The 27,969-nt window shown below is 41.2% G+C and overlaps 3 protein-coding genes across 5 annotated transcripts; 1 reads left to right on the top strand and 2 right to left on the bottom strand.

The window, feature by feature from the left end:
- The first annotated feature begins 138 nt into the window (after positions 1-138).
- Positions 139-9,051, top strand: bmp8a (bone morphogenetic protein 8a). Of its 2 annotated transcripts, XM_069516055.1 has the most exons (9): positions 139-330; positions 1,151-1,156; positions 2,057-2,484; positions 6,402-6,594; positions 7,238-7,386; positions 7,469-7,648; positions 7,824-7,903; positions 8,135-8,245; positions 8,338-9,051. In XM_069516055.1, the coding sequence occupies exons 1-9, from the start codon at positions 272-274 to the stop codon at positions 8,485-8,487; spliced, it is 1,356 nt and encodes a 451-aa protein (XP_069372156.1). In that variant the 5' UTR covers positions 139-271; the 3' UTR covers positions 8,488-9,051. The 2 variants fall into 2 exon arrangements, with proteins under 2 accessions (XP_069372156.1, XP_069372155.1); XM_069516054.1 differs by lacking the exons at positions 139-330; positions 1,151-1,156 and having other exon boundaries at positions 1,637-2,484.
- Positions 9,047-15,034, bottom strand: zgc:91910 (Zinc finger protein 706-like). Of its 2 annotated transcripts, XR_011239530.1 has the most exons (6): positions 14,358-15,034; positions 12,570-12,698; positions 11,281-11,431; positions 10,103-10,231; positions 9,840-9,967; positions 9,047-9,732 (listed from the first exon to the last, which is right to left on the bottom strand). XR_011239530.1 is itself a non-coding variant. In XM_069516056.1 (5 exons), the coding sequence occupies exons 3-4, from the start codon at positions 11,413-11,415 to the stop codon at positions 10,136-10,138; spliced, it is 231 nt and encodes a 76-aa protein (XP_069372157.1). In that variant the 5' UTR covers positions 11,416-11,431; positions 12,570-12,698; positions 14,358-15,034; the 3' UTR covers positions 9,047-9,967; positions 10,103-10,135. The 2 variants fall into 2 exon arrangements, 1 of the variants encoding a protein (XP_069372157.1); XM_069516056.1 differs by having other exon boundaries at positions 9,047-9,967.
- gsk3aa (glycogen synthase kinase 3 alpha a) lies at positions 15,034-27,164 on the bottom strand. The gene is made up of 11 exons (XM_020104627.2): positions 26,814-27,164; positions 23,030-23,115; positions 22,428-22,529; positions 22,233-22,316; positions 21,357-21,467; positions 21,022-21,152; positions 20,663-20,867; positions 20,297-20,392; positions 19,321-19,507; positions 18,917-18,994; positions 15,034-18,745 (listed from the first exon to the last, which is right to left on the bottom strand). The coding sequence occupies exons 1-11, from the start codon at positions 26,989-26,991 to the stop codon at positions 18,684-18,686; spliced, it is 1,320 nt and encodes a 439-aa protein (XP_019960186.1). The 5' UTR covers positions 26,992-27,164; the 3' UTR covers positions 15,034-18,683.
- Between the last annotated feature and the right edge of the window lie 805 nt (positions 27,165-27,969).

Below are 27,969 nucleotides of genomic sequence, written 5' to 3'. Positions count from 1 at the left end.
CCTTGTTGCACCACGTCTCTCTCTCTCTCCGTCGTTTTTCCTTTTCATTGGTTTGATTTGGTTTCAAGGTCACTCGGCTCCCTCTTTTTTCTTTCTAATTTTCCGCCACTCCTCCTTAATTCACTCCCTCATCATCCTCTCATTCTCCTCTCACCATTATCTCTCCAGACAAAAACCTCCTCAGGCTGCAGATGTGCAGGGAAAAGAAAAACAAAAATGGGCAGAGCGTTAATTCCTGGCATTCGGGACTCGCCCTTTGGGCCCGGACAGAATGAACCGTGGTCAGTTTGGTTTGGTCAGTGTTATTCATGCCTTTCAAAGTGACCACAAGTACCAGGCGGCTTTGAAGAGACGAGTACACAAACACGAGCTGGCACAGGCCTCGACCTCACTACTATATTTGAGTCATTTCTTCCCTCCCAGTCCTTTTCGTCCAGACACACACACACACACGTGTACTGAGCGTGTTTGCATTAGCTCTGCTGCTGCAGGGAAAGCTCAGTAAACTAATGAACGTGTCAACGGGAAACGTTTTTACACTGTGCAACGCAAAAACTACCACTTCACAGCAGAAGGCCTCTTTTTTCCTAAAATTTGAGGGCGAGGCAGAAGTCTGACGTTTTCCATTCGGTGAAGAACAAACTTCACTGAGTGTGAAGAGGTTTGAAGGTTTTAGTGTTGCCAAAGGAAAAGTGACAAATGTAGAAAAAGGTTATGAGGGTCAAAAATATGAATATCACCATAAATCATATCCTTATGATGCTAAAAATAAAAGTTAAAATCTCAAGTTTTTCATTAAACTCCATTCAAATGATGAAAAAGGACAAAAGTTGTCATTTTCTTGATTAAAATTCCGATAAATACTTTGTTTACTGGCACAATAACGTACTGAACATACATGTAAATACATCATCTACATACTAAACATACAAACTAAACATTAAAGCTCCAAGATTAGTTAATAAACCAGAAATTATTCCAAAACTCTAACTTTGCCTGTTTTATCTTTCTTTTCTATTTTAGCTGTTAAATTAACGTTTAATAAGATATTTGACTTGTTAGTAAGGAAATAAAATCCACTTAAAGCTCAGAAACCTTCACTGCACATCTGTCCCTCCGCCTGAGACCCAGCGTTGATCCTCTATGAAAGGAGGCAGTCATGAGAGGATGAAAAGATAGAGGGGTGGAGGTAAAGAGGCGAGAGAGGGATGAGGTCTCCCGGAGAGACCACTGGGAGGAGTGATGATGAGATGTGAGCAGGAGAGAGGGAGAGAGAGAGTTTGAAGACTTGAAAGAGAGGGAGAGGCTGGAAACTCCCTCACACTGCACAGCTCTGCTCTTGCACTCTGCAGCCGAGTGTGTGCACACGAGCTGCCGCTCACTTCAGGACTGCAGGAGGAAACCTGCGGCCTCTCTGGAGGACGACAATCAGGAAACAATTTCCTGGAGTTATCGTTTTTATATATACGTTGGATTAAGGAAGACATCTGGAGACGTGTGGGTGGGGAGCGGCCCTGCGTGCTGAGGGATGACTGGGTAAAAGCTTCCAGCAGTGGTTTGCTCTCTTGTGGCTTGAACTCACTGCAGGTGTGATCGACTTTATTTCCCCGAGAGGACGAGGAGAACTCCTCATATTTCACCTCTGATCTCTGCAGCACCTGCTCGAACTTCTTCAGAGGTCACATCTTCTGTTTGGGATCTGGTTCGTCCTCGTTCATGATCTGAGTTTCTCCTGCTGCTCGGCTGAGGGGTGAGGGAGATCAGAGGGCGAGGAGGGTTTTTCCTTTAAGATCGGAGAAGGAGCGAGGGAGGCAAAGAGGGGAGGGAAAGATAAACAGGCGGTTTAAGGCTGTAAACACGTCCTGTCCAGAATCTCTCCTCTAAACACGTCGGGGATAAATCAACGCAGGATTCATCCGAGGACACTGAGCTTCCTGGACTCTGGACCTGGATGAAGTCTTGATTCTAGAGGAGAAACCACAGTGATGGCCTCAGTCGTCTCCTGCAGCTTCTCCTGTCTCTGCACCAAAATGAAGAGGCAGCACTCGAGCATCAGCGGCGGCCTCCTCCACCGCAGGACCCTGCTCCTCTTACCCCTGCTCCTCCTGCTCTCCCTGTGGAGCCAGCAGGCCGAGGCCGTGGTCCACTCCAGCTTCCGGCGGCTCAGCGGCCGCGAGAAGAAGGAGATGCAGAAGGAGATCCTGTCCATCCTGGGTCTGCCCGGACGACCCAGACCCCACCCGCCGCTGCGTCCGCCCTCCTCGGCGCCGCTCTTCATGCTGGACCTCTACCACGCCATGTCAGCTGACGGGGAGGACGACGGGAATGAAATCATCCTGAACGCAGCAGGCATGGGGAGGTTCGGGGGGGCAGAGAGGTTGGCTCAGGTCAACCACGCAGCCCTGCCCACCCTCAGCACGCACACGCCACCGCTGGGGACGGTGGTCAGCGAGGCCGACACCGTGATGAGCTTCGTCAACGTGGGTGAGTCGTGTTTCCTCCCTTCGGGTCCTAGTGAGTCAGTCACTTGGTTAAAGGTGCAGGGGGAAGATCTCTACAGGTCCGTGGTCCCCGGGGTCCGTGTGAAGTGTAAACAAATAGGTTAAGTCAAATGATTCTGAGGGAAATATACACGAGGGTCCTGGGGAATTGTTTTCTATCTGGTCGGAACCTCAAGACCTCAAATTAATCTCTGACGAAGTTTAGATTCTCAAAAAGATTTGATGAGAAATGAAAAACTGGATAGTAACAGAATCCCATAATGCATCAGTGTAAAATCAGCAGGTATCAGATGTTTAAGTGAATTCAGCTGCAGCAGATAAAATATATGCTCATACACACTTTACAACAATAACACATTATATAACAATAACATCAATATAAGGATAAATAGGTTCAATGAGAGCAACACAGACAAACAAACTAACTAACAAACACACAATGAGACAAACAAATAAACTAACAAACACACCAAGTAACTAACTAACAAACAGGCAAACAAACAGACAAACAAACAGACAAACTAACTAACAAACACATAAACAAACAAACTAACAAACAGACAATGAGACAAACAAACAAACAAACACATAAAATAACTAACAAACAAACAGACAAACAAACACATAAACTAACTAACAAACAAACAAACAAACACATAAAATAACTAACAAACAAACACATAAAATAACTAACAAACAAACACATAAAATAACTAACAAACAAACACAAACTAACTAACTAACAAACAAACAAACAAACAGACAGACAAACAAACACATAAACAAACAAACAGGCAAACAAACAGACAAACAAACAAACAAACAAACACTAACTAACTAACTAACACACAAAGAGACAAACAAAGAGACAATGAAACAAATAAACTAACTAACTAACAAACAAACAGACAAAGAGACAAACAAACAAACAATGAAAACCTCTTCATCTAGTTTTTGAGTTTTGAGTTTTACTTTTTCTCAGTTCAGAGAATTTCCAGAGAAACTGTGATAAAAGTTGTTTCATTAACTTTGATTCATGATTCATTGAGTTTTATCCAAACAGAAAAAAGTTCATTAGCTTCGAAGCAGCAGATTAATTTTTAAACTTCACGCAGCTTCTTGTTTAATGATCCAACATGAATCCACGATATCATCGACCTCTCCTTCCATCTCTTGTCTTCGAGAGGATCCGGATCTTCTCTTCTGAGTGACAGAGCAGTTTTTGACTTCGTGGTTTGGCATCGAAACGTAAACTCCGAGGAGATGAAATTACTTTGCGTGAACCCGATGACACCGACATGTCCCTGCTGCCATTTTAGTTTCTGTGCCACAATCATTTACCGCCACAGAGAGAATTCAAACCAGTGTCACTGCAGTGGGTTTCCATTTCAACCCAAAGTCCTCCGCTCCGCGTCATGTTCGATAAACAACTCTTTAAAAATGTGACGTTGGAGAATTTGATTCTCAACCAGAAGAGTTTGGATTTTTACTCCCAGATGTTTTAATCTCCGTGAAGTTTTCACCTCTGTCCGGTTGTTTTTTCGTCACCAAGATTATGTCAAAACCTCTGGACAGATGATCATAGAAAGAAATCATGAATCCAGTTTCTGTAACTTTGGATTTTTTGACATTTTCACCACATTTTCCAGAGAAAATATGGAAAAAAATCTGATATATTCAGAGAAACCTTTCTGTCTGTTCACCAGTCAGATGAAAATATATAAACCTGAAAACAACTTTCAGGTTTCATGATAAAACAAATAGTTTGACAACTGATATTTAAGATATTTTACACTTTTATCCCCAAAAGTACAAGAATCATTGTCGGACTTTATCAACCAGAGTCCGTGTGAAGGTATGAACTCCACATGTAAGCAGCCCGAGTGATGCCAATCTGTCACAGCGTCGAAATTAAACATCCTGGTCTCGATGGCTTCCTTCCTGCAGCTCTTCTCTCTGGAGTCCTGCTCATCGTGGGAAACACGGCCTCAGCTCAGGGTCTTTAATGAACTCACATCAAATTAGAGGTTTCCATCTCCACGGTCTTCTGTGTTATGGAGAAGAAAATACACCCTGAAATTTATCAGTCAACACTGCAGAAACATTTCATCCCCTGAACCCACCACGATGCTGTAAACAGAGGTGACTCATGTGATTCTCAGTGTTTCCTTCGGCGAAGCTGTTTTACTGTGAAGCTCTTCAAACGCCAGTAAAACCAACTTCAGATTAAAGTGAAGCTGAAGCTCTGAAACCTCCATCGAGGCCCGGCGGCCTCCTCCTGGATCCAGATTATTTAAATGAAGCCTGAGAGGATCTCAAAAGATGTCTCAGGATGTTCAAGTGATTTTAAAACATTTCTCAATTTGCTTATTTTGTCCAGATTCTTGAGGTTTCATCCTTCAACTGAAGTTTTGTGTTTCACACCGGTGTTTTTAAATTCAATCAAGCTTCACCAAAACACACAAACTCATAGAATTCAGTCCCTGAAACACGCCTGATTTTTAAAAATCATAATTATTCTCTCGGTAAATGTAAAAAGTTCAAAAGTCCGGATCCACACTATCATTTAAAAAGTTCTTTCTTGGTCCGTGTTCCTTCTGTCCACCAAACTTTGTGGAAAGTTTTTGCGCAACACAGCCGACAAACAAACCAAACTTCACACGCTCATGAATTATTCTGAGAAATCTGTGGAAATCTTAAAAACCAAAGAGAAAAAAAGAAATTTGCTGAGTTGAGTTTTGTGGAAATTTGTTCGGTAAATTTTATTTATATAAATAAATAAATATACAAACCAGCCGCTGTGTTAATAACCACAGGCTCATTGTGTGTTTGTTCACAACCTGAATACAACACGCATCATTTCCATTCTTGTGTGATTTAGATTTTAATCATCACCTCAAATCTGCAGATATGAAACATTCAGATTCTATTCCTGAAACTGATTGAATCTGTGTGTGTGTGTGTGTGTGTAGTTCATGTAAGTTGATGTGTGTGGGTGTGTGTGTTCCTACACAGATGTAATGGGAACACACAGCTGGTTAGAATTAAAGGCCCCACTGACACACACCGGAAAAAAAAAAGCTAACGGTCCGAAGCGAGATGAAAATACTGGTGTGGAGGAGCGACGCTAAAAATACCAGGCAGGCCTGCAATTAGTGGTGTGTGTGCTGAGCAGCTGCTGAGGTTCAGAGCACTAAGTGTCTCTAATTACTGTGTGTGTGTGTGTGTGTGTGTGTGTGTGTGTGTGTGCGTGATGATACGAGTGCACCCAACCCATCAGGGTGTCCAATCCTCAGCATCTCTATTTATCATATATTCACCATTTGTGTGTGTTTGTGTGTCCTTGTGTACAAAAAAACCCAGTTACCAAAAGCTGTTTCATGTCCCTCTGAGGTTCCACAAGGACACACACACACACACACACTGTTTGATGTGTGTATTTACTGCAGGAGTGTGTGTTCTCTTCATTTGCGTCCTGACGTGTTTCGGTTTCGTTGTTTTTCAGCTTGAGTTGTTTAGTTTTTGCTTCTGTTGATTTAAAACCGAGAACGTTTGTCACAGTAAAGTAGAACGTGACAGAACCGTCTGCTGCCGGTGTGCCCTTTAGCAAGGCAGCGTCTCCCTCAGGTTAAATAAAAATTAAAAAATAAATATTTTCCAGTTGTTTTTCTTAATGTTTCAGGATTTAAAGTTTTATGATGTTCAACTTTAATTTCATTCAAAGATCTTGATGATAAAAATCCAGTTTCTCTCTGAGTTTCATAACGTCGCCACTGAAATGAAATTTAATATCTTTGAGTTTTTGGAGCAAAACAAAAGATGGAAAAAGAAAATCTAACAATATGTTTGTGTGACCTCTGTCTGTGTCTGTGATTTATTTGTGTGTCTGTGTGTTTGCAGTGGAGCAGGAGCGTGACCTCCTGCAGCCTCGTCCCTACTGGAAGGAGTTTCGTTTCGACCTGACGCCGCTCCCTCAGGGGGAGACGGTGACAGCGGCAGAGTTTCGGATCTACAAGACCCTGACGATGGGTCAGAGGGCAAACAGAACTCTGCACATCTCCGTCTACGAGATCCAGCGAGAGAACAGACACAGGTTCCATCTTTCTCTCTCCGTCATTATTTAGTGTTGAGTGATAAGTTGCCAGATAATGACAAAGAAAACAAATCAATATTTTCCTCTCACACTCTGTTATAATTAAATCTGTGATGACTTCATTTGTTTAACATTGTTGTAGAAGTTTTTTAAAACTTTAATGTGTAGTTTTCGTGTTCGTTAGTTTCTCCTCCTCAGTAAATGAAGGATTCTCGTGAATCTTTGGTTCAGACATTAAAGATCTGTGAGGAGGATTCTCCTGACCTCTCCTCTGGCGCCACCATGAGGTGACTGACGTTCATGTCCTCTCCTCAGGAGAAAAAAATGTTTCCAAAACTACTCATGACGATAATCTCACAGGTTTTAGCTCCACTTTGTGTTCGGTGCTAATTAACAAATGTATAGAATAAGATTGTAAACACCTGCTGAACATCAACGTGTGTTTAACTAGTTTTTAAACAAGTTTATTTGATGTTTCTTGAAGTATTATTTGAAAATCACTTCATATCTGAGACCTAAATTAAATGAATCATCCTTTAAACAGATTAACACGGTTCAACACGTCTTAGTGAATATTTATCTTAATGAAGTCAAAGTAAATTCACTTTCAATCGATCGTAATGTTCTTTATATTTCTGGTCAGGGAGCCGGAGCTGGTGCTGCTGGACATGCAGTCGGTGCCGGCAGGACAGGAGGGCTGGTTGGCCTTCGACGTCACCACGGCCTCCAACCACTGGCTCCTCCACCCGCGCAGCAACCTGGGAATCCGTCTGTACGTGGAGACCGAGGAGGGTGAGTGCGGCACCACTGAGCCATTAGATGTCATGTTTGTTTCTTTGAACTAATGAATCTGAATTCGACGTTTCTCCTGCAGACCGCTCGCTGTCCGCAGGCTGGATCGGTTTGGTGGGTCGCAGGGGTCCTCGCTCCAAACAGCCCTTCATGGTGACCTTCTTCAGGGAGAGCCAGGTCCCGTGTCGGCCGCCCCGCGCTGTAAAGCCTCACCCCCGCAGGAAGAAACCCAAATATGACCTCCCAGTTCCCAGCATTCATAGTAAGATTCCAGGCGCCCACACTCTGAGGGTTTACAGCTCAGTTCTCACGCTGTAATGTTTGTTTTTGTGTCTTTACCAAGACTGGAAATGTGGAAATCATTTGTAATTCAAGGCCTTTATTTTGTTGGTGATTGGCAGGATAATTATGGTTACATGATGTTTTTCCTGCTTCAGATCGGAGTCCTGCAAACAACGGAGGTCAGCCGTGTAAAAAACACGAACTGTACGTCAGCTTCAGTGACCTGGGATGGAAGGTCAGCTCCGAATCTTACTCTCTTCTTTTTAAGACGCACAGGAAGTCGTTAAGTTTCAAACTCAAGCAGCAGATTTAAATCACCAGATAAATCATTTTGCATCACGATCGATTCGATTTATTCTTTCCATAAAAACAGTCCCGTGTTTTATTGACGCTGGACAATCTCTTATTTTATGTCGACTGATCAGAAAAGAACTTCCTGAAACTATATTTGTGTTGCTCTGCTCAGGACTGGGTTTTGGCTCCGACCGGATACTCGGCCTACTACTGCGACGGAGAGTGTTTCTATCCTCTGGGCTCCTGCATGAACGCCACCAACCACGCACTCATCCAGCAAGTGGTCAGTAGTGACGACACACGTGAGAAACTTCTCTGCTGATCGAACGTCGTGATAAGAGTTGTGACAGAAAGTGTCTGTGTCTGTACTGGCAGGTTCACCTCCTGAAGCCGGATGAGGTTCCTAAAGCGTGTTGCGCTCCCACCAAGCTCAGCCCCATCTCCGTCCTCTTCTACGACGACAAAAACAACGTCATCCTCAAGAAACATCGGAACATGGTGGTGAAGACCTGCGGGTGTCTATGATGACAGGTTCCAAAACTAAACCCAGCCTCAGACTCTGATTCCACTGTGCCGGGATCACTTTGATCCCTTTGATCACTTTGATCCGCCGGACGTGGACGTGACACGTTGAAGTTCAGATTTTTACTGAAAAGCTTTCACACGTTTTCAAGAAATTTGTTCCCAACTATTAATTTTCGATCCGTCCTCTCGCTGAATCTAAATCTCTGAGATCGACCGTCAGATTAAAGCTCAGTCAGCTCCACTGTTCGGAGCAAAGGTTGAAGCACTTCTCGAGAACAGTTAAATATTAACTTCATCGAACATTAAAATCTTTTTTACACATACCACTGTTTTTACAAGTTTCAGTTCCGCAGATGGCAAATGATGTAAAACGGCACAACACGCCGTTAGTGATGCCTGTTTTGTTTTTGTTGTTGCAACATAAATCTATAAGAAGAGAATATTCAAATGTATTCAACTAATAAACATATTTACATTATCTTAACTTGTGGAAACAGGAAACTGACCATTAAAATACTTTTTTCATTCTACACAAATAAAACTGAGAAGACCAGTCACATTAAATACATTGTTGATTTATTCAAAAGGGTAAAAAAAAAAAAAAAAGAAAAGAAAGTACAGTGAAAGCAAATTCATGAAGTTTCTTTGTCTACTCGTGAGAATTTGACCAGAAACAACTGGGAATGATTATTTTTGGCCGTTACGTAATTAAATCTAAATGTTTTCGGTTCTTGAGGCTACGTCAAAAAACAAAAATGGAATTATTGCAGCGATTATTTAGAGAAAGTGGCCGAGGAGGTTGACGCTAAAATAAACACAGAAGTAGAAGAGTTTGGGAAAAAGAAAACAGAAATGTTATGAGACTTGCTGTACGGTCGAACGTGAGGTACTGTTGTAAGGTGTTACTGAGCGAGGGCACCCGTGGAGCAGCAGCACAGACGAGGCGAAGCTGTTGGGTCTGTCGCTTCTTCTCGGACATTAACCGCCAAACATTTCAACGCTTTGTCCCTTTCAAATGTTTTGACCCAACAGCAGAGCCGTGTCCGCTGTGGAGGAGTGGAGGAATCTATAGCGGGGGCTTTGAAACTGCCGTTTATTCCTCTGGACGACAAACTGTGCAAGTACAACCGAGTACTTCCCATCGTAGCTTTTTCAGACCTGTCAACTCTCCCCATCATCAGCCACAGCGTAGCTTTGTTCAGTGTTAGCAGGAAATCTTGCTGGTTCTGCTCCCTCCCCCCAGATCTGGAATAGCAAGGTAGTTGTACACAATAAATATATAAAAATGGGCTGGTGGTGTACTACTGCCCCGTAGTTATTGTTTTCTCTTACGCAAACACACACGTACGTACACAGCACATACACACACATCCACCGACGCCCCTCCGTCCGTCCCCATGTCCACGATTAGTGTCAGGTCCCAGTGTTCTCCGTCAACTTCCCTCAGGTGCTCAAGGTTTAGTTTCTGGTCATCGTGTTTCTGCAAGCACCAGTGTTTGTTGTTCTTTAGTAAAAAGCTTCAAATTAAATAGTAAATGTTCCAAAATTAAATTATTGTGATTGCACAATAACGATCAGATAACGAGCAGAGCAGCAGGAGTCGAGTTGGACTCACCAGGGTTCAGGTCGGCTGCAGGTGACGATTCCTTTATGCCTGAACGTCGGCCAGCTCAGGAGGCATCGGGGACTTGGGGTGTTTGCTCTCAAAGTGCTGCTTGAAAGTCTTGGGGTCAGGCATTTGAGTCTGAAGGGAAAAAAAGAATAAAAGATATTTAACTTTTTTATCATGTGACAAGATTGCTCTCCGGTTATAAATGATAAACTTTGTGACACTTTCAACTACGTTACGATCGAAAGGTAAGAACGAGTCATGATATATTAAAAGCATCAAAAGAACCTGAACACAAGGAGCAAAGTTATTAAATCTATAAATTATATTAATAAATATGTTTGACATGAAAACAACAGATCAGATTAAACTTTCCCTGGATTCCTTTCATTTTATTGCATTCACTTGAAAAAAAACCTCCGGTTTTTCTGAGTAATTTATTTTTTGGTTTGTTTTTTTCAATAATTTTTTCTGTTTTTTGGACAAATTTTTTTTCTAAGTTAAGAGAAAATTTGAAACAACAGATGCATTCATTCCTTTACTGAGAGCTCGATGTGATGGAAACAAACACGACCGGCTTGTTCAGTTTAATCAAGTTCTATTTTGATCTGGTTAAAGACACTGGGAGATAGTCCTGTCTTTAAGTTATATCGATGTATTATCATATGTTTGTTTCAAATGCTCTCTAACCTCCAAAAAAAAAAAGAGTCCCAAAAACAGAAAAAAAAAATTTGTCCGAAAAACAGAAAAATTATTCAAAAAAGCAAAAAAAAAATTACTCAGGAAAACCGGAGTTTTTTTTTTCAAGTGAAGGCAATAAGCTTCCGTAGCATGGATACGTTCTTCAATAAAACTAATTTGACCTGAAGCTTTGTTTTTCTTGTTCTTCTGCGTCTTTGTAAATTTAAATGTTGACAGAAATCTGCATATTTTTTATTGAATCTGTGCCGAACAGTCTTATTTCACCAAAACACGTCATTTACCAGCAAACACCACAAACATTTGAAGCTTCACTCGTGTGATATTCTTCATTTGACTCTGACAGATGAACTGAAACCGTCTGTTTCACAGGAGTGGAATAAAACAACCGAGCTATGGTAACATCTGTCTAAGCTACAACCTGAGGACTCGTGATGCTGGAGTGTTGTGTTGTGTTGTGTTGAGTTGAGTTGTGTAGTGCTCACCCGGCAGACAGGGCAGGTGTGGACCAGAGCAGCTTTAGCCGCAGTCTTCTGGTCGGCGCCCTGACCTTTCTTCTTCTCTGCTGCCTTCTTGGCGTTCTTCTGCTGGGACTGAATCTTCTGCTGCCCTCGAGCCATGGCCCTCAGCTTTGACCTGCGGGAAGAAAAACCAAAGAGACAACAGGTTTAAAACTGTGAAAACTTCCACCACATCAATCTCGTCCTCGTGTGTTGACTTGAACAGAGAAGTGTAAGATTCATCTATTTATCCATTCGTATAGATGATAGACTTCAATCATATTGTTTGACCTAAATAACGTCAAGAAATAGCGTAAAGACACAAAAAGCCAAATTCTTTTACAAGCAGTTTCCTTAAAAACTAAAATGTCTTGAAATGTTTTCAAGCCCAGAGGTTCTGTTTACTCTCACACTAAAGACAACGACCGGACCTTTGAGAAACTAGAACTACAGCGTGCAGGAGAACTGCAGTTTTCTGTCGATGAACTCATTGACTAACAAACTTTAACAGTCGGAACATCAGGGAAATAAAACTCAAAAACGAAGCTTCAGTCGAATCCAAACCTCGACTGACACAAACAGGCGCCTTCACCTTGTGTTAATGTGTCATCGTTAGGTCATTAAACTGGTGTAGGCGTGTTAATGTTGTTTATGACGTTATAAAGACACTTTCAGATCCACACACGGTGAAATGTAATACACGGTTCAAAGTTATACCTGTCACAGTATTTCAGATCTCCACCAGCAGAGAAGAAGTACTCTGACAAACACGTTTACTGTCAACCACACCTGACACCAATAAACTGAACCTGGACCAGCACAGGATTTCTATTGACTCGTTTAAACGTTCCCAGGCTTCACTTCTACAACCGGTTCAACAACAAACCAGAGTAAAACTGCATCCAACACGTTTCTAATACTTTAAACCTGCAGATCGAGTGTTAGACTTCCCTGTGGGGGGGGTTACACTCGGAACTGCATGGTGTTTCCCACGTGGAGCCACAGAAATCGACTCATTCATCGATTAACACGAAGAACAATCGATCAGTTCGATCACAAAACGTCAACATCGTCCAAACAGGCCTCGGATCAGCCGGCGCCGCCTTGCTAACTGTTAGCCGGGGGAGCTAACGACATGTGAGCGAGTTCCGGAGAGACTCAATGTCGCTGGGGGAGAAAGTGAAGCGTTTCCGGTGGAAGTGAAAGTTTTCTCACAGACGAACGAGCCGCGGGTTTTTAATGAAGAACAGAAACACGTCGCACGAGCTGTTTACCTTCGAGCTGCGTCTCCCTCTGAGCTTTGTGTCGATGTCGGTGTGTGAAGGAAGCGGAAACCACCGAGGGGCGGAAAGAGTGAGGGGCACAGAGAGCAGCGCCACGAGTGGTCAGGAGGCGAACTGCACCTTCAGAGGCAGAATAAATAGATTCAATAAAAAGGATAAAATAGAGAGATAGAATAAAAATAATAGAAAGATAGAGAGATAGAATAAATAGAAAGATAGAGAGATAGAATAAAAATGATAGAGAGATAGAGAGATAGAATAAATATGATAGAAAGATAGAGAGATAGAATAAAAATAATAGAAAGATAGAGAGATAGAATAAATAGAAAGATAGAGAGATAGAATAAATAGAAAGATAGAGAGATAGAATAAATAGAAAGATAGAGAGATAGAATAAATATGATAGAGAGATAGAATAAATATAATAGAAAGATAGAGAGATAAAATACATATAATAGAAAGATAGAGAGATAGAATAAATAGAAAGATAGAGAGATAGAATAAAAATAATAGAGAGATAGAGAGATAAAATACATATAATAGAAAGATAGGGAGATAGAATAAATAGAAAGATAGAGAGATAGAATAAATAGAAAGATAGAGAGATAGAATAAATAGAAAGATAGAGAGATAGAATAAATATGATAGAGAGATAGAATAAATATAATAGAAAGATAGAGAGATAGAATAAATATGATTGAGAGATAGAATAAATATAATAGAAAGATAGAGAGATAGAATAAAAATAATAGAAAGATAGAGAGATAGAATAAATATAATAGAGAGATAGAATATATATATAATAGAAAGATAGAGAGATAGAATAGATAGAATAGAAAGATAGAGAGATAGAATGAATATGATAGAAAGATAGAGAGATAGAATAAAAATAATAGAAAGATAGAGAGATAGAATGAATATGATAGAAAGATAGAGAGATAGAATAAATATAATAGAAAGATAGAGAGATAGAATAAATATAATAGAAAGATAGAGAGATAGAATAAATATGATAGAAAGATAGAGAGATAGAATAAATATAATAGAAAGATAGAGAGATAGAATAAAAATAATAGAAAGATAGAGAGATAGAATACATATAGTAGAAAGATAGAGAGATAGAATAAAAATAATAGAAAGATAGAGAGATAGAATACATATAGTAGAAAGATAGAGAGATAGAATAAATATAATAGAAAGATAGAGAGATAGAATAAATATGATAGAAAGATAGAGAGATAGAATAAATATAATAGAAAGATAGAGAGATAGAATACATATAATAGAAAGATAGAGAGATAGAATACATATAATAGAAAGATAGAGAGATAGAATAAATACAATAGAAAGATAGAGAGATAGAATAAATAGAATAGAAAGATAGAGAGATAGAATAAAAAGATAAAATAAAATGGATAGATTTGAGATATAATACATATAAAGAAAGAACAGAATATAGAGATAGAATAAATATAATAGAAAGATAGAGTAAACAACTAGCTAGAATAGATAGATATAATAAATAGAGTAGATCGATAGATAGAGAAATATAATAAATAGATGGTAGATTAAATAGATAAATAATAAATAGATAGAATTGATATAATAAATAGAATAGACACATAGAAGAGAAAGCTAGACAGACAGATAAGTGAAAACAGTGCAAGAGTAAAAGTTCAAATACAAGACTAGAGATATAAAACCAAACAAGTTAAGTAGAAAGGAGCGAAAGCAAAACTTTCTGCTTTTAGTATTAAAGATAAAATACTTCAGACTCACCTGGGAGGATTTGAATCTTCAGGTTTGTAGTAAAAAGGTTGAACCTCCTCACTTATCTCCTCCTGTCTCACACAAACACAGGTTAGTGGTCGAAGTGTTCTGATGAAAGGTATAAATCAAACTGTGGAGTATGAACTCTGAACTGTTCATTTGAATCGCAATGAAGTGAAACTTATAAAAGTAGTTTCAGTAAAATGTTCTGGGTCAAAAGTACAAATGATTTCTGTGCAATAAACCCTTGTGGATATATTTACTACTGACGCAGAATTCTACTGTTGTGGCAGCTGAAAGTGGAGCTAGCATAAAAAAAAAATTCCATATTAGAGGGATTGTGAAATGTTTTCTGTAAAGTTTGATATCGTTTTATTTCTAGATAATCTGAAGAGTTAATTTAAATTAAACCACAACAAAAGTTTAGAGGGGACATGTCTGTCTGGTGTGACTTCAACCACACAGAAATCTGAAACAACTATTTCACATGAAAACTAAATGTCTGGAAACTACTTTTTGTATTTTTTTTCTTAATTTAAAACTGAACTCCACTATATCTAATTGGAGAGGTCACTTTGTCTGCGGTGTATTTTATGGTAGAACATGTAATAATGAATAAAGTTAAATACTTCAAAGATCTAAAACATTTCCTCAGGACTCTTGGAATGAGAGCAGACAACCCAAACACAGTTTCATCACTTTATTACATTAAATGAGTCCATATCGTACGCACACAGAACAGAGACAGACAGGTTTGTGTTCCTTTCTCTCTCTTTCTCCTCCATCACCCAACACGTCAGTCCATCAGGGCGGAGGGAGACCAACGTCACCAGCACCGGAGTGAAACAAATCAAAGTAACACAACAACGCGTGGAGGTGCAGTGACCTTCTTCAAGTTTCCCAGACAATTTAAAGACACACACAAAAAAAAAGAACAATTTCTGAAAGTCTCTTTGCTTGAACCTTGTTTTCTGTGTCAAAAAACGAAACAAACACAGGGACAGTGAATGTGTCCGTTCACAGCGCACGTGTTTATTTCTGCCATCTCGTGTCTATTAGCAGAAATCCTGAATGCCACCAAGCACGTGATAATACAAAATGCCCATGTCGAGAACTATCGGGACGTCACAGTGTGATTTCTAATCTGAGGGTCTAACGTTACGAATCATCCGAGAACACCGGCGACCAAAACTAAGAGTTCTGTTCCAAAGGGACGAGGAAGTGAGAAGAAGGTGGAAAACACACAAACCTGCAGCTTTAACAACAAAAAGAGAGACAACTGCTCTCAGGGGAACTGCAACGATTTCCCACACGGAGGTCTGTTTGAGTTGTGAAACAAAAAGACCTGCAGAGACTGAAAACACGAATCCAGAGCTGAAACACAAAACTGAAAATGAAAGATTTGGCTCCACAACTGCTGGATTTAAATGAATTAAGTTACCGCAGGTTTAAATTTTACACTTTAAAATCTGCAAAGTGAAAAACTTTTGTCTTTTGTTTTCAGCTTGTTCACATTTCTCTGATTGTGTCGTGCTTCCTGGGAGAGAGACACAATTCACAATAAAAGAGTAGGAGGTCACTACGGAGACATGAGGAAATTTAAAGTCTGTCTCAACCGTTTACATTTAACATGATTGTGTTGAGATTATTATATTCACAACCAAAACAGAAAGAGAGCAATTTGGAACAGAACCCTTTCAATATCCGTTCAGCGGTCAAACCACCAGGGAGGAGATCTGAGTTTTCACTGAACAAGAAAGAGAAAGAGAGAGAAAGACCATCGACAAACACGCGGAGTAGACTGATTTTTCTTTTTCTTATTTTTTTTTTTTTTTCCTTTGCAGTATTTACATTTTGGATTGTGAAAAAAAGAAAAGAAACGTATTTACAGAAATGCACAAACTCAGGACTGCTCCATAGAGAAAATGAGGAAAATAAGATATAAACTCTGTAATAAAAAGTAAAAAGAGTGAAAATTAAAAATCAGTGATATTTACATGTGCGCTAAGAGATGCAGAAAGAAGTTTGATTCTCGTCACTGGGTTCGTTTCACACCTTTTCATAGCCACAGAGAATCTGACGGCTCTGAGTGCGACGCACCCGATCAAACAGGAGGTTGCTAGTTTGAATCCCAGAAGCAGCTGGGAGGAAAAGAAAAAGCTCTCCACATACAGAATGAATGTGGATTTAAAAAAAAAAAGGGGTTTCGAAACAGCAGGAGGAGGAATTACACGATGGTGTCAAATATATTCTACGAGCTCTCAGGTGCTCCGCATCGACGGCTCTACTCCTACAACACCGGCTGCTCCCGCTGCAGCTTCCGCTCGTCGGGTTTGATGAAGAAGTCGACGATTCAAAACGTTTAACTCTTCTCAATTCATGAATCCCGATTGAAGCAACAGGACGCCTGACGTGAGGACAGAACATTTCTCTCTGCACTGACATCAGAGCAGGAATGATCGTAACGTTATCGGGGGGAATTCCAAAGTTTCAACACTTTTTAAAGCTTTAAATTCAATAATTTATCTTAAAACTAATTTCCAGCACAGTCACTCAAATTTAAAAGGTCGGACTTCTAATTGACATGATTATCACGACGTCCTGCATGACGGCATCACGCTGAAAGGTTCTGTGAGCGTTGCTTTCGATCTTTGGAGCTAAAAATGAAAAAGCAAACTGAAGCCAGTTTTACCGGAACACACCTCAGACGTTTCTGAGAACATCCCCTGACACATTACATCTCAGTGACATGAAGAAAACCAGTGAACTGTTATTTACTGTAAATGTAGAATAAAAGGAATGAACAGATTTTTCTTTTGAATGGTTAAAACGGGCGGAAGTTTAATGTTAAGTTTCTTTCAGCAGGTAAATTGCACAAACAATTTCTTTAGGAGGCATCAGTGTTGCTGTCTGTTGATTTCTTAATTATTATAGATGAGCTTCGGTATTTGTCTCCGATTGAAGATTACAGGGAGCCTAAAACCTTCATGTAAGAATCCACTGAGCACAACAATTTATTTGGTAGAACAGAGAACAAACAGCTTTGTTCGCTCAAGATTAAAAGTCTCTAAACGAATATATTACTGTGATTAAGCTGAGCCACACATTCACGCTCCCTTCACCACTGACATTCACAGCTCTAAGTACATTTAGTATTGGTGAAGAACGAGAGGGGTTCCCCTCTGGAAGTTCTTTCAAGCACAGCCTCTCTCCTCCTGATGACAAAATGAATTTAAACATAAAATCATTTTTAAAAGACGAGGAGGAATTTCAATCAGGGTTTGATGTGACTGTTATTTACTCTATATGTGAGTGTGAATGCGTCCAAAGAGGAAATGAAAAACTCCACCATCGTAGAGTCCGTTTACGGCTGTTGACAGGCTTTCTTTTTTTTTTCTTCTTTTTTTTAAATATATGAACGTGTCGTCTTTAGTTCAGGATTAAAACAGAAGCAACAGCTGTTACTCAGAGTCTGGTGATTTCCAGTTCAGTCTAAAAATACAGCTACTGAACATGATTCACATCAGAGACAAATACAACAGATCTCCAACCGAACACTGATAAATGCTACCTGGTGCTGCCGCTTCAACAGGGAATAAACCAGCTGGAGATTTAACTTGAGCTTAAACATCAGGCTGTATACTCTACACACACACACACACACACATATATATACATATATCTATATATATGTATATATATATATATATACTGAATAATGTGGCTGGAGGATTTCTGAATGTTTCAGTCCCTGCATCAGTTCTCCAGCCCCGAGTGAGATAAAAACATCCGTTACCCTGATGACCTACTTGGGGGCATTTCTAGTCTTGGTCAGGCAGCGTGCAGTCCAACACGTAACTAAAGGCGATTTAAAAACATGGAAGAAGCCTAAAAAAAAAAAAAAAAGAAAAAGCTGTAGCGACTAAATGTGGTGAGCTCACATGATGCATTTCAATTCATCAAATAAATAAACACAGATATAAAGAAGAAAACGGGGGGAAAGGTTGATTTAAAAAAAGAAAAAAGAAAAAAGGTTATATAACAGAGGACCAGCCCCTACTATTGAACCTTCACATACCACCTGAGCAGCAGCAAGACGACTCTGTGTGTGTGTGTAACAATCTCCTGCCGTAGTTTCAACCCTGGCAGCTAAAGAACTACGAGTTTGTTCAACGTGTGTACTGTACAAAAACAGATCATCTAAGAGGAGAGCAAGCGGCACAGAGGAAAGCTGTAGTGTGTGTGTGTGTGTGTGTGTCAAGTGTGCGTGCGTGTGTGTGCGTGCGTGTGTGTGCGTGTGTGTGTGTGGGGCTGGCAGGCAGGTGAGAAGCTGCTTCAGATGCTGTTGAGAGATCCTGGTACTGAACTGTGTTGAGATGAATCTGAACCGGTGCCATCTGAGGAGGAGAAGAGAACAAGTACTTTATGAATGAATGCTCCGCAACATACATGACCAAGTCTGACGACTCGTGTGGTTAAATAACTATGAGTGATTCGTAAAATCACTAGTTACAGCGATAACTTGGAATCACAACTTAGATCTGAGTAAATCACAATAAGTTTCCCACCGTGGGCGGAAGCAGCTGTGTGAGAGCGGGCGTGAGGAGGGATGAGGGTCGAGTTTAGCTGCGGCTGGATCGACAGCTCTGCAGAGGATAGAAGAAGAGTTTCTGTTTAATGGTGAGTCATCGTGTCACTGGACAAAAGGATAGTGTGCGTTGCCTTCACTGCACCTCCTCGGGGGCCGCAGCTCGGCCCGACGAGCAGAACCAGCAAACACAACCTCATTGTGTTTCGCTTAACATGTGGTGACGACAATTTATCAACCAGGAGCGACGGAAATCTAACTTTTCATTGTTAATCAGGTAAAAATTAACCATTGAGACGCAGCAGATCCATGGTGTAGCTCCTGGTTTGTGTTGTGCTGTAACTCAACCCTGAATCCTAAATGAGTAAATGTGCGTTCGTGTACCTGTGGTGCTGAAGTTGAAGAGCATCGGCAGCTCTCGGCCGCTGGGCAGCCGCGTGTTGGGCTGGCGCAGCTCGTCGAAGAAGGCATGTGAGCAGGCCTCTAGTGGGGAGAAGCGTGAGGCCGGTGTGTACTCCAGCAGCCGAGAGCAGAGGGCAATCGCCTCCGGAGGGGTGCGGGGCTTAAACACCTGAAGAACCAGGGGAGTTTCAGTTTAGATTCAAGCAGCCACAAAAAGGTATGATTAAAAAGAAACCAGTCATGGCCTCAATTCAAAGTTGTGTGTAGGTGATGTCTTACATTAAAACAATGTTTTACCTTCTGAATGTTGACATATTATTTACATGAGCTGTTTTATTTTAGTGAATGTAGAAAGAGAAAGTTCCACAATGACCTTTTTGTATAAATGTTGGTGGATGTAAAAAAATAAATAAAAGTAGAGCAGAAAACGATCCTCTCGGTAGTAAATGTTGAAGAGCTACTTCAGGTGGTTGTACGTGTTTTTCTGTCGGTGTCGGGGTTAATCGACTTTCAGAAGATGGACATTAAAACACTTCAGCCAGCAGATTTAAACAGCCTGTGTGGGCGACAACACGTCGACAGGCTTTCTTTCTTTTAGAGGACTTCATTTACATTTTACTTTATAAAATGTGTCTCATACCATGTGAGGAATGTCAGGAAATAAACATTAACGACCATTGAAACAATACAGAACTATTATAGTTATCCCAGATAACTAAATATATAAATACTGTGAACATTTGTCCGTTTTCTAAAATTGTAAATATTAATATTGAGATATTTGAAGACGTAACAATGGAGTCTACTGTCTGACGTTCTCTATACTAAAGAATTAATCCAGACTATAAACAACTATAATTTCTCAATTCCAGGACACAGAATCTGTCTCATTCACTCCACGTGTGTTTCCAGGAAGGTTTTTCCCCCTCGGGTTTTTCACCCTCAGGTTTTTCTTTACCTTGGTCCATGGATGAGCTTTAATCTGAGGGAACTTGAATTCTGTGTAGTTTGGGTTCATCTCTCGGATCTGTTCTCGTGTTGGTGTTCCTAGAACCTGAAAATAGATGGTGTGGGGAGTATGAGAAGTATTCCATTAACATCAGGGTGTGTTGTGATTACTTTACTTGTCTTGTGAAACAATAACAACAATTTAAAAAGCACAGTCACAATATATCCACAGTTACAGCCTGTGTGGACCCACAGAGGTTTACAGGACTGAGTCTGGTCGTTTCAGAGAGACACATCTCTTCACACTGTTCTGATTTAAGGTCTGTTTTCTGCAACACACACAACACACACCTGAAAAACACAAAAACACAGTCACCTTGATAATCTCTACAAGTTGGTCCACTCCACTGTCTCCGGGGAATATGGGCTGTCCCAGCAGCAGCTCCGCGAGAACGCAGCCTGCTGACCAGATGTCAATGTTTGCTGTGTAGTCTGTGGCACCGAAAATTAACTCAGGGGCTCGATAATACCGTGAGCAGATATACGACACGTTGGGTTCACCGCGGACCAGCTGCTTGGCGCTGGGGAAACACAAGAAATCACTTTACATCACGACAAAGGTTGCAGCACAGAGTCCAGGGGTCAGTCGGGCGATGAAAAGGCCGAACTACTGTGGGAGAATAGTTATTCAGAGTTAAAGTTACAAAGTGACTGGAACCAATCACAAGAACTCACCTGCCGAAGTCGCACAGTTTGAGGATGGCAGTCTCTGGGTCGACAAGCAGGTTCTGGGGCTTGATGTCTCTGTGACACACACCCTGGGAATGGATATAAGCCAGGCTGCGAAACAACTGGTACATGTACACCTGCGGGGGTAGAACACAAGATCAAGAGACAACATGGCAACAGCTGTATGGTTATGTACGGCTTTGTTTCACTACGACAGGGTTTCCATTTGATAAATTCAGTAAACCTTGATCAGTGTATTTATACTTTCATTTCACTTTTATTCAAAATAAAAACTGTAAGAGTACTCTAAACTCTTAAGTGATACTGTGAATAAAAATTACCTTCACATATATGATAGGAATGATGCTCTTGGCCTTGTTAAAATGCCTGGCAACCCTGTAGACCGTCTCAGGGACAAAGTCCAGCACCAGGTTGAGGTACACTTCATCTTTCTGGACAGCATTAAACAAAAAGAGAGACAGAGAGAGAGAGAGAGAGACAGTCAGTATGTTTTCAGATATAACCTCATCCTGAAAATGCCCTGACCCAATTTTACAGACATTTTCTTTTGCCTTTCACGTGTGAAGAATGAAAGATTGTCGGGGTCAGACTCGTTCACAACAACAGCAAAATGTCCACAACACTCAGACTAGAGGTGGAGCCAAGGTAGAGCAGCAGGGGGCAGGACATGACGTATAAATTATGATGTGCAAATGTTTTTGTTTGTCGGGAACAACTGACGAGGACATTTACGTTCTCACATTCAGCCCCTCCGACTTCAGAGCACGTGTGAGAGCAGCTGTGAAAGCATTGCTCATCATGACCTGCACTTTCTGAGTAGTCATTTACAGAAGCATTGAACACAAACTGAATTATGACGTAAGACATAGACTGAAAATGTTTCCAGTAATTGAACGTAGAATTACTGTATTTGGGAGTTTGAGAAATGGGTTGCTTCCCATTTTTATGGTCAGGGTATTTCTATTTACGCTGTGCATGAGTAATCTTTTATGTGCAGTACATGCACATATCATTTCCCGTTAAACTAAAATTTCCTTGAATAGTCAAAGGTTCGTACTATCAGAAAATAGATTTGTAATATATATAATTCACTTTAAATGAGTTGTACAATCGCATTTTTGATTTGTTGGTTGAAATGAATTTTTCTAAATCTCGTCAAATCTGTGTTTTGTGAAAAACAAAAAGAGCTCAAGTACCTTCTCACCACTGGAGTAGAAGAAGTAACGTAGTCTGACAATGTTGCAGTGATCCAGCTTCCTCATGATCTGTAGCTCACGATTCTGCAAACGCACGAGTGTACAAAAATAAATAAACCAAGTGACAGAGAAAACCGTGCACACATAAATTACCACAACAAAGAAAAGCAAATATGTCGGTCATGACAGTTTTACCTTGAACCTCTTATCCTGCAGAACCTTTTTGATGGCCACCATCTCCTGGCTGTCGATGAGCCGAGCCTGGTACACCACACCGAACGACCCATTACCAATCACCTGCAAGATGATGATCGTGAAAGTTAAAACACTTCAACCGGTGAATTCGAGACAAAACAAGAAAAACAATTTGAAGATGTCAAACTTCAGATGATAACGACATCTGACAAATTACGGGATTACGGGTTTCTTTTTACATAAATATATTGGTTTATATATCAATAATGGGATTTTTTTTTTACTCCCTGACGTCGGTATTGACAACTTGTTTTGACTCAACAATATATCTGAGCACAAGCACAGTTTGAGCAGAATCAGAGCAAATTTAAGTGCAAACAGGAGATATTTGAGTGCAAGGGCAGGGTTTTGATGAAAAGTTATTTTGATGAAATTCAACAAGTCATGAGCTCAAACTGAAAGAACACGCTGTTGATTAAAGCAAAATCCTCCATACTGGTTAAAGCAGTAGCTGAGGTTATGAACAGCAGCACTTCTACATGTAAGGGACAAAGCTTTGTCTGATGACCGTGAAGGTCCTGGTGCTAAGTTGTCTTGCTCACCTTGATGTCAGTGTAAGAGACTTCCTGTGGACGGTCTGGTCCCTGACCCGGTGTGGCCACCACTGTCGTCACCTTGCCGCTGTCTCCTAGGAAACAAGCACTGTCACTTCATCGTGTATCATGGGTAAGAACAGGGCGGTTATTTTCATCTCCTATATTTAAATTTGAACACCAGTCATGTGTAATAACAGGTAGACTCTTAATTGCTTTATTGTGTTAGAACGTGATAAAGTATAAGAAGGATTAAAGTTGGCTGCGGTCCCTCTGGCTCCTCTCCACAAGAGTTAAGGACACTTATTCACAATGTAACCGAAACAATACCCCTGACATCCAACCCAGCACGCTCACTGCAGCCAACCATCACATCTGGGCCGTGAATATTTAGGTTAATGACAGCCCAGTGAACGGATGTCATCTTTACAAAAGCCTCCAAGGAAGGAGAAGGGAATGACAGGAGTTCATCTTCAAGACACTGTGACTAATTAAACTGGGAAGGAATCCAGGAATAGGCACCTTCTTTGTCCTGATAAACTGTTTTAAGTAATGAAAGGCTTCTATACGAGGATTATTTTTTCATATTATCCTGCAGCAACACACGGAATCAAATCAAACAAGAATTACAATTTACTAATTTATTGTTTACTTCAGACATGTTGCTGCTATGAAAACTTTCACACGTAGTAAAATCCTGCCTTGAAGAAAACACGATTTCATAACTGACTTCATCGTCTCGCATGTGGAGAAATAAATGATTGCAGTTGAGCTGCTGTGGCTCAAGAGTTAGAGCGGAAGCTGCAAAATTGGTCGATTAATCAATAAGAAACAAATCATTAGTCTCAACAATACGCAGCGGAATAATAGAAATAATAAAGGTTGTAATTGAAAGGTAGTCGAAATACAGAGATCCACATTATGAACAGAGCAATTCATTTACAGATTGCAGATTAACTGTAATTTCATACTAATGCAGAAGAAGAGTTCTGGATTCCAGTGTTGCAAGTCAATGAAAATTAAATTTTCCTCTGCTGATCAGTGTTTAAATAAATAACGGAGCAGCCCTTTGCCATGTAGTTGTCATCGTGTGGTATCATTGTCAGTCTGAGCATGTCCACATACTTACTGCTTTGTTTACCAAACAACACAATGCACTTATTCATGTCGCCCTCTTACTGCAAGAACTGCATGTCCGGGTGCCCGTGTACGTCCACACAAACACACAGTAAACTGTCCTCAGTCACTAAAGAGTGCAGGACATCCAATAGGCATGCTGGTGATATCTGTTACAGCTGAAACTGTGAGACCTGCAGTGACCGTGTGAGTGAGTTCCCTACCTCAGTGACTGGGTTCATCCTCTGGACACAAACACGACGGGCTCCAGGTTAAAGGCAGGACAGTTTTTTACAGTCCCGAAAATAAACTTCCAAAGGCTTGAAACTTGACGGAAGTAAATAATGTATCATAAGCTGTTTTCAGATCTGCCCTGAAGTCCAGATATTTGCCCCAAATCTTCCGAGAGGCTGTTAGCAAGAAAGCAAGTGTCGGAGTCAGTTGTTGATTGACTGAGTAAAAACATTTTTGCATCGTGTCATTTACTTCCTTATACACAAAAGAACACGGTACTGAAGCGAACTCCACATCTTAAAGCCAAGCGACTTTAAGAGAATGAAGTTTGGCTTATTAATATGCAGTTTAATGCAGCAAGACTTTCCCAAATATAACCAGGACATCTGCTCTGCAGGGAGAGCGTCTGCTGGAGGACTGAGGTTTCCATCAAGTATCTACTGTTTAAAAGTTATAGTGCTCTTGTGACAGTTTCACAGTGGATCGTGGTTATGTCTGTCAGCGCATAAAGTGGTTTACATAAAATTTGAATTAAGCAATTGTGGAAATGAGCACTGTGAAAGAAAGCCCTGTTGTTGATCACATGATGTTGTTTTTTCATTTCTGTCTCTGTTGAACTTCCCAAAGAGACAACCATGAGTCATTACACAGTGACTGTTCCATTAGAGGGAAAATCAGACATGAAATTGTGTATTTAATATGAATACGAGCATCTCTCCCAAAACTGGATCGCACAGAGACAGACTGTGGTGATGAGACAAACCCTGGAGCTGCTCCACACACAGAGAATAATGGAACAACTGCTTGGACACTGTGACAGCAGACATGATCATTACAATGGGCAGTGGGAAACATTTCTGATTTACAGAAGTCATCACAATTTCCAGATCCATTTCCCTTTGGCTGAAATAACTTATCATTAAAGTGTCAGCTGATCACCAACTTGATTTGTTTGTGGCCACCACCACAATATCAACACTGACCACCTCATCATGATGTCCTTTTTTTCCCACAACTGGGTAGAATCTTCCTTCACCAGTGCATTGATTAATTCAAAGCACATGTGGGTGAGTTCAGCACCGACCACCTGTGACAGGACACTGGATCGCTCAGGACGAATGTTAAAACAGGGTCCGAACAATCATTCACACTCACAATCTCAGCCACTTAAAGCCAATTTAGAGTCTTTAATTATCCCGCATCTCTTTGGACTGTGGAAGGAAGCCAGACGGAGAAAACCCACTTAAGACACGTTGAGAAAATGCAAACTCCACACAGAAAAGCTGTGGTCGGCCGACAAGCCACAGTGCCATTCCCCCGATGAAGTTCCAGGACTCTTTATTACAAACTAGAAGACTGGACTTAGGCCATAGATGTATTTTATAACAGCAGGACAAGTCGGAAACCTGGAAACATTTCATCGTAAAATACATTTCAGTGTTTCATATGACATATCATCCTTAATGCTCCACGTCCGAGTTAAGATGTACTTATCATTCTCTCCAGCATATATCTCCATAAAATAGGTTAAGCCTGACTCTTGAAATAGCCTCCCAGTCTCCAAAACCTGACAGCGTATCCATCAATCATCCATAAGAGTATCTGAAACAGCCGAAGGCGACATTTGAGCTTAAAGGGGCCTGGGGCAGTGTTGTTGCAATTTCTGCAGAGGGGGCCAGAGGAAACAAGCTTCTCCCTGCTTTGAACTGGAGATGACCTCCCATACAGAGTCTCACATTAAAGCCACACGCTGCTGCCTGCTGATGGATGATTCACACACATGCACACAGTGATAATGATGAACTACACTTCCATCACCTCACACGGAGGGGGGAAACCTTCTTCCTTGGCGTTCCAGCAGATTGCGCATCCCTCGCACCCTCCAGGCGTCGGCCACCTGCTGCTGCCGAGCCTTTGCCCCACAGGTGACCTTGGTGAGGAGGCAACTCTCCACCGTGACCCACCCCCCCCCCCCCTTCACCAGGCGAGGCCGACCGATGGATGACAACACGTCCTCAACAACAAGTTGAAGTATGTCAGTCTGGCTCGGGCACAAAGAACAACAGAGCCCCGAGAAAACTGCTCCGGAGAAAACCCCACCGATGTCGATCTGGTGCTAAAACATCAGTGCATCGGATTGAACGTGAGGTTAATGGAGGTTGTAACCGGTTAAAGTGATGCAGTTTAACACGGTATGAGCTGAAAACACCCTCCGACCGAGCTGCAGTCTGACAACACAGCCCGCAAAACAAGTGCCTGACGCTAGCATGCTAGCTAGTTAGCGTGCTAGCGAGCTGGTTAGCGTCCACACGGGAGCGATAACGTCTTCCCCCGGGTTGTGGCACGAATTACAGCCCGGTGTATTTAACAGGAAACGGCGCCGGGCGGCGTGTAATTGTCGGAGGCGCCCCGGCGAAGAAACGGTGGACGGTGGGAAACTTACGAGCGAGCTTCAGGTTCGAGCATCCCGACGAGCTGGTGCCGGAGGCCTGAGGGACCCCGGACTTTCCTGTGCTGCTCCCCACGGCAGCGGCTGATCCGGCGGCGGACGCAGCGGCGGCTCCCGGAACACCTGGCGGCTCAGCAAACGAGCTGGTCCTGGGCCGCCCGCTGCCGCTCATATCTCTGCGCAGGGCTCAGGGTTGATTCCTCACTATTTCAGCCCGGCGACCATTAACCGTGAACACCCAGCGGCGGATAATCGTGGGGAAGAGACGCCGAGGATCACCGCTCCCGCTGCCGCCGGCTGTCTGGACCGTTGCTAGACACCTAGAAACAGACCGCGCGCAATGCCGCCTGGGAGATGGAGTTCAGTGTGGCTGTGACTCACTCAGATCAAAACAACTACAAATGTTAAAAATGACTTTTCTGTGGCTGGAGGCAAATTTTATTTATTTATTAATAAATCTAATACAAATAAAAAGGTGAAACATATTTATTCTGACAACAACAACGTGTTTTTAACTCAATTTGTTTTCCTCATATATATATATCCTTTTTTTTTTAAATATTAGATTAGAGTAGCTGGTACACAAGTGAGTTTATAATCTTATTTTGTTTGTATTTTAGATGTTTGAAAATCATATTATAATGCACTAGAAATAGACAGCTTGGTTCAGTGACTTTCACAAATCAAAACAAATATAACATGACTTTTCAGTGGATGGCCAAAGACAAATCTATATATGATTTCACAAGCAAGTTGTATGTATGATATATATATATATCATACATACAACTTAGCCCTTATCATAGATTATTTTTACATCACATATTACAGAAGCTGGTACATCAATTATCTTGTAATTTTATTTTAAAACCTGATTACTCATATTTTAGATGTTTGTAAAATTGTAATGACATTAACAATCATTATGCAAATGAAAATAACACTTTGGCAAAGTGCCATAAGTGACACTTGGCAGATTGAGCTTTGCGACACCGTAGAATTTCTATCTCTTGCGTCTCTGTGCCTCTGCCAGTATGTGAAGCTCTCTCATGAGGTCCCTTTACCTTAACCCACCTCTCATCCAACATGGCATGAATCTGAAAGGCTATGCTAATCCAATAAGCTCTCTCAACACTGAGGTGCTTGATAA

The sequence above is a fragment of the Paralichthys olivaceus genome, chromosome 20 (assembly GCF_024713975.1).
Source record: "Paralichthys olivaceus isolate ysfri-2021 chromosome 20, ASM2471397v2, whole genome shotgun sequence".
Lineage (NCBI taxonomy): Eukaryota > Metazoa > Chordata > Actinopteri > Pleuronectiformes > Paralichthyidae > Paralichthys > Paralichthys olivaceus.
The sequence above is the reverse complement of the archived record's forward strand: the minus strand, read 5'-3'. Positions and strand labels throughout refer to the sequence as shown.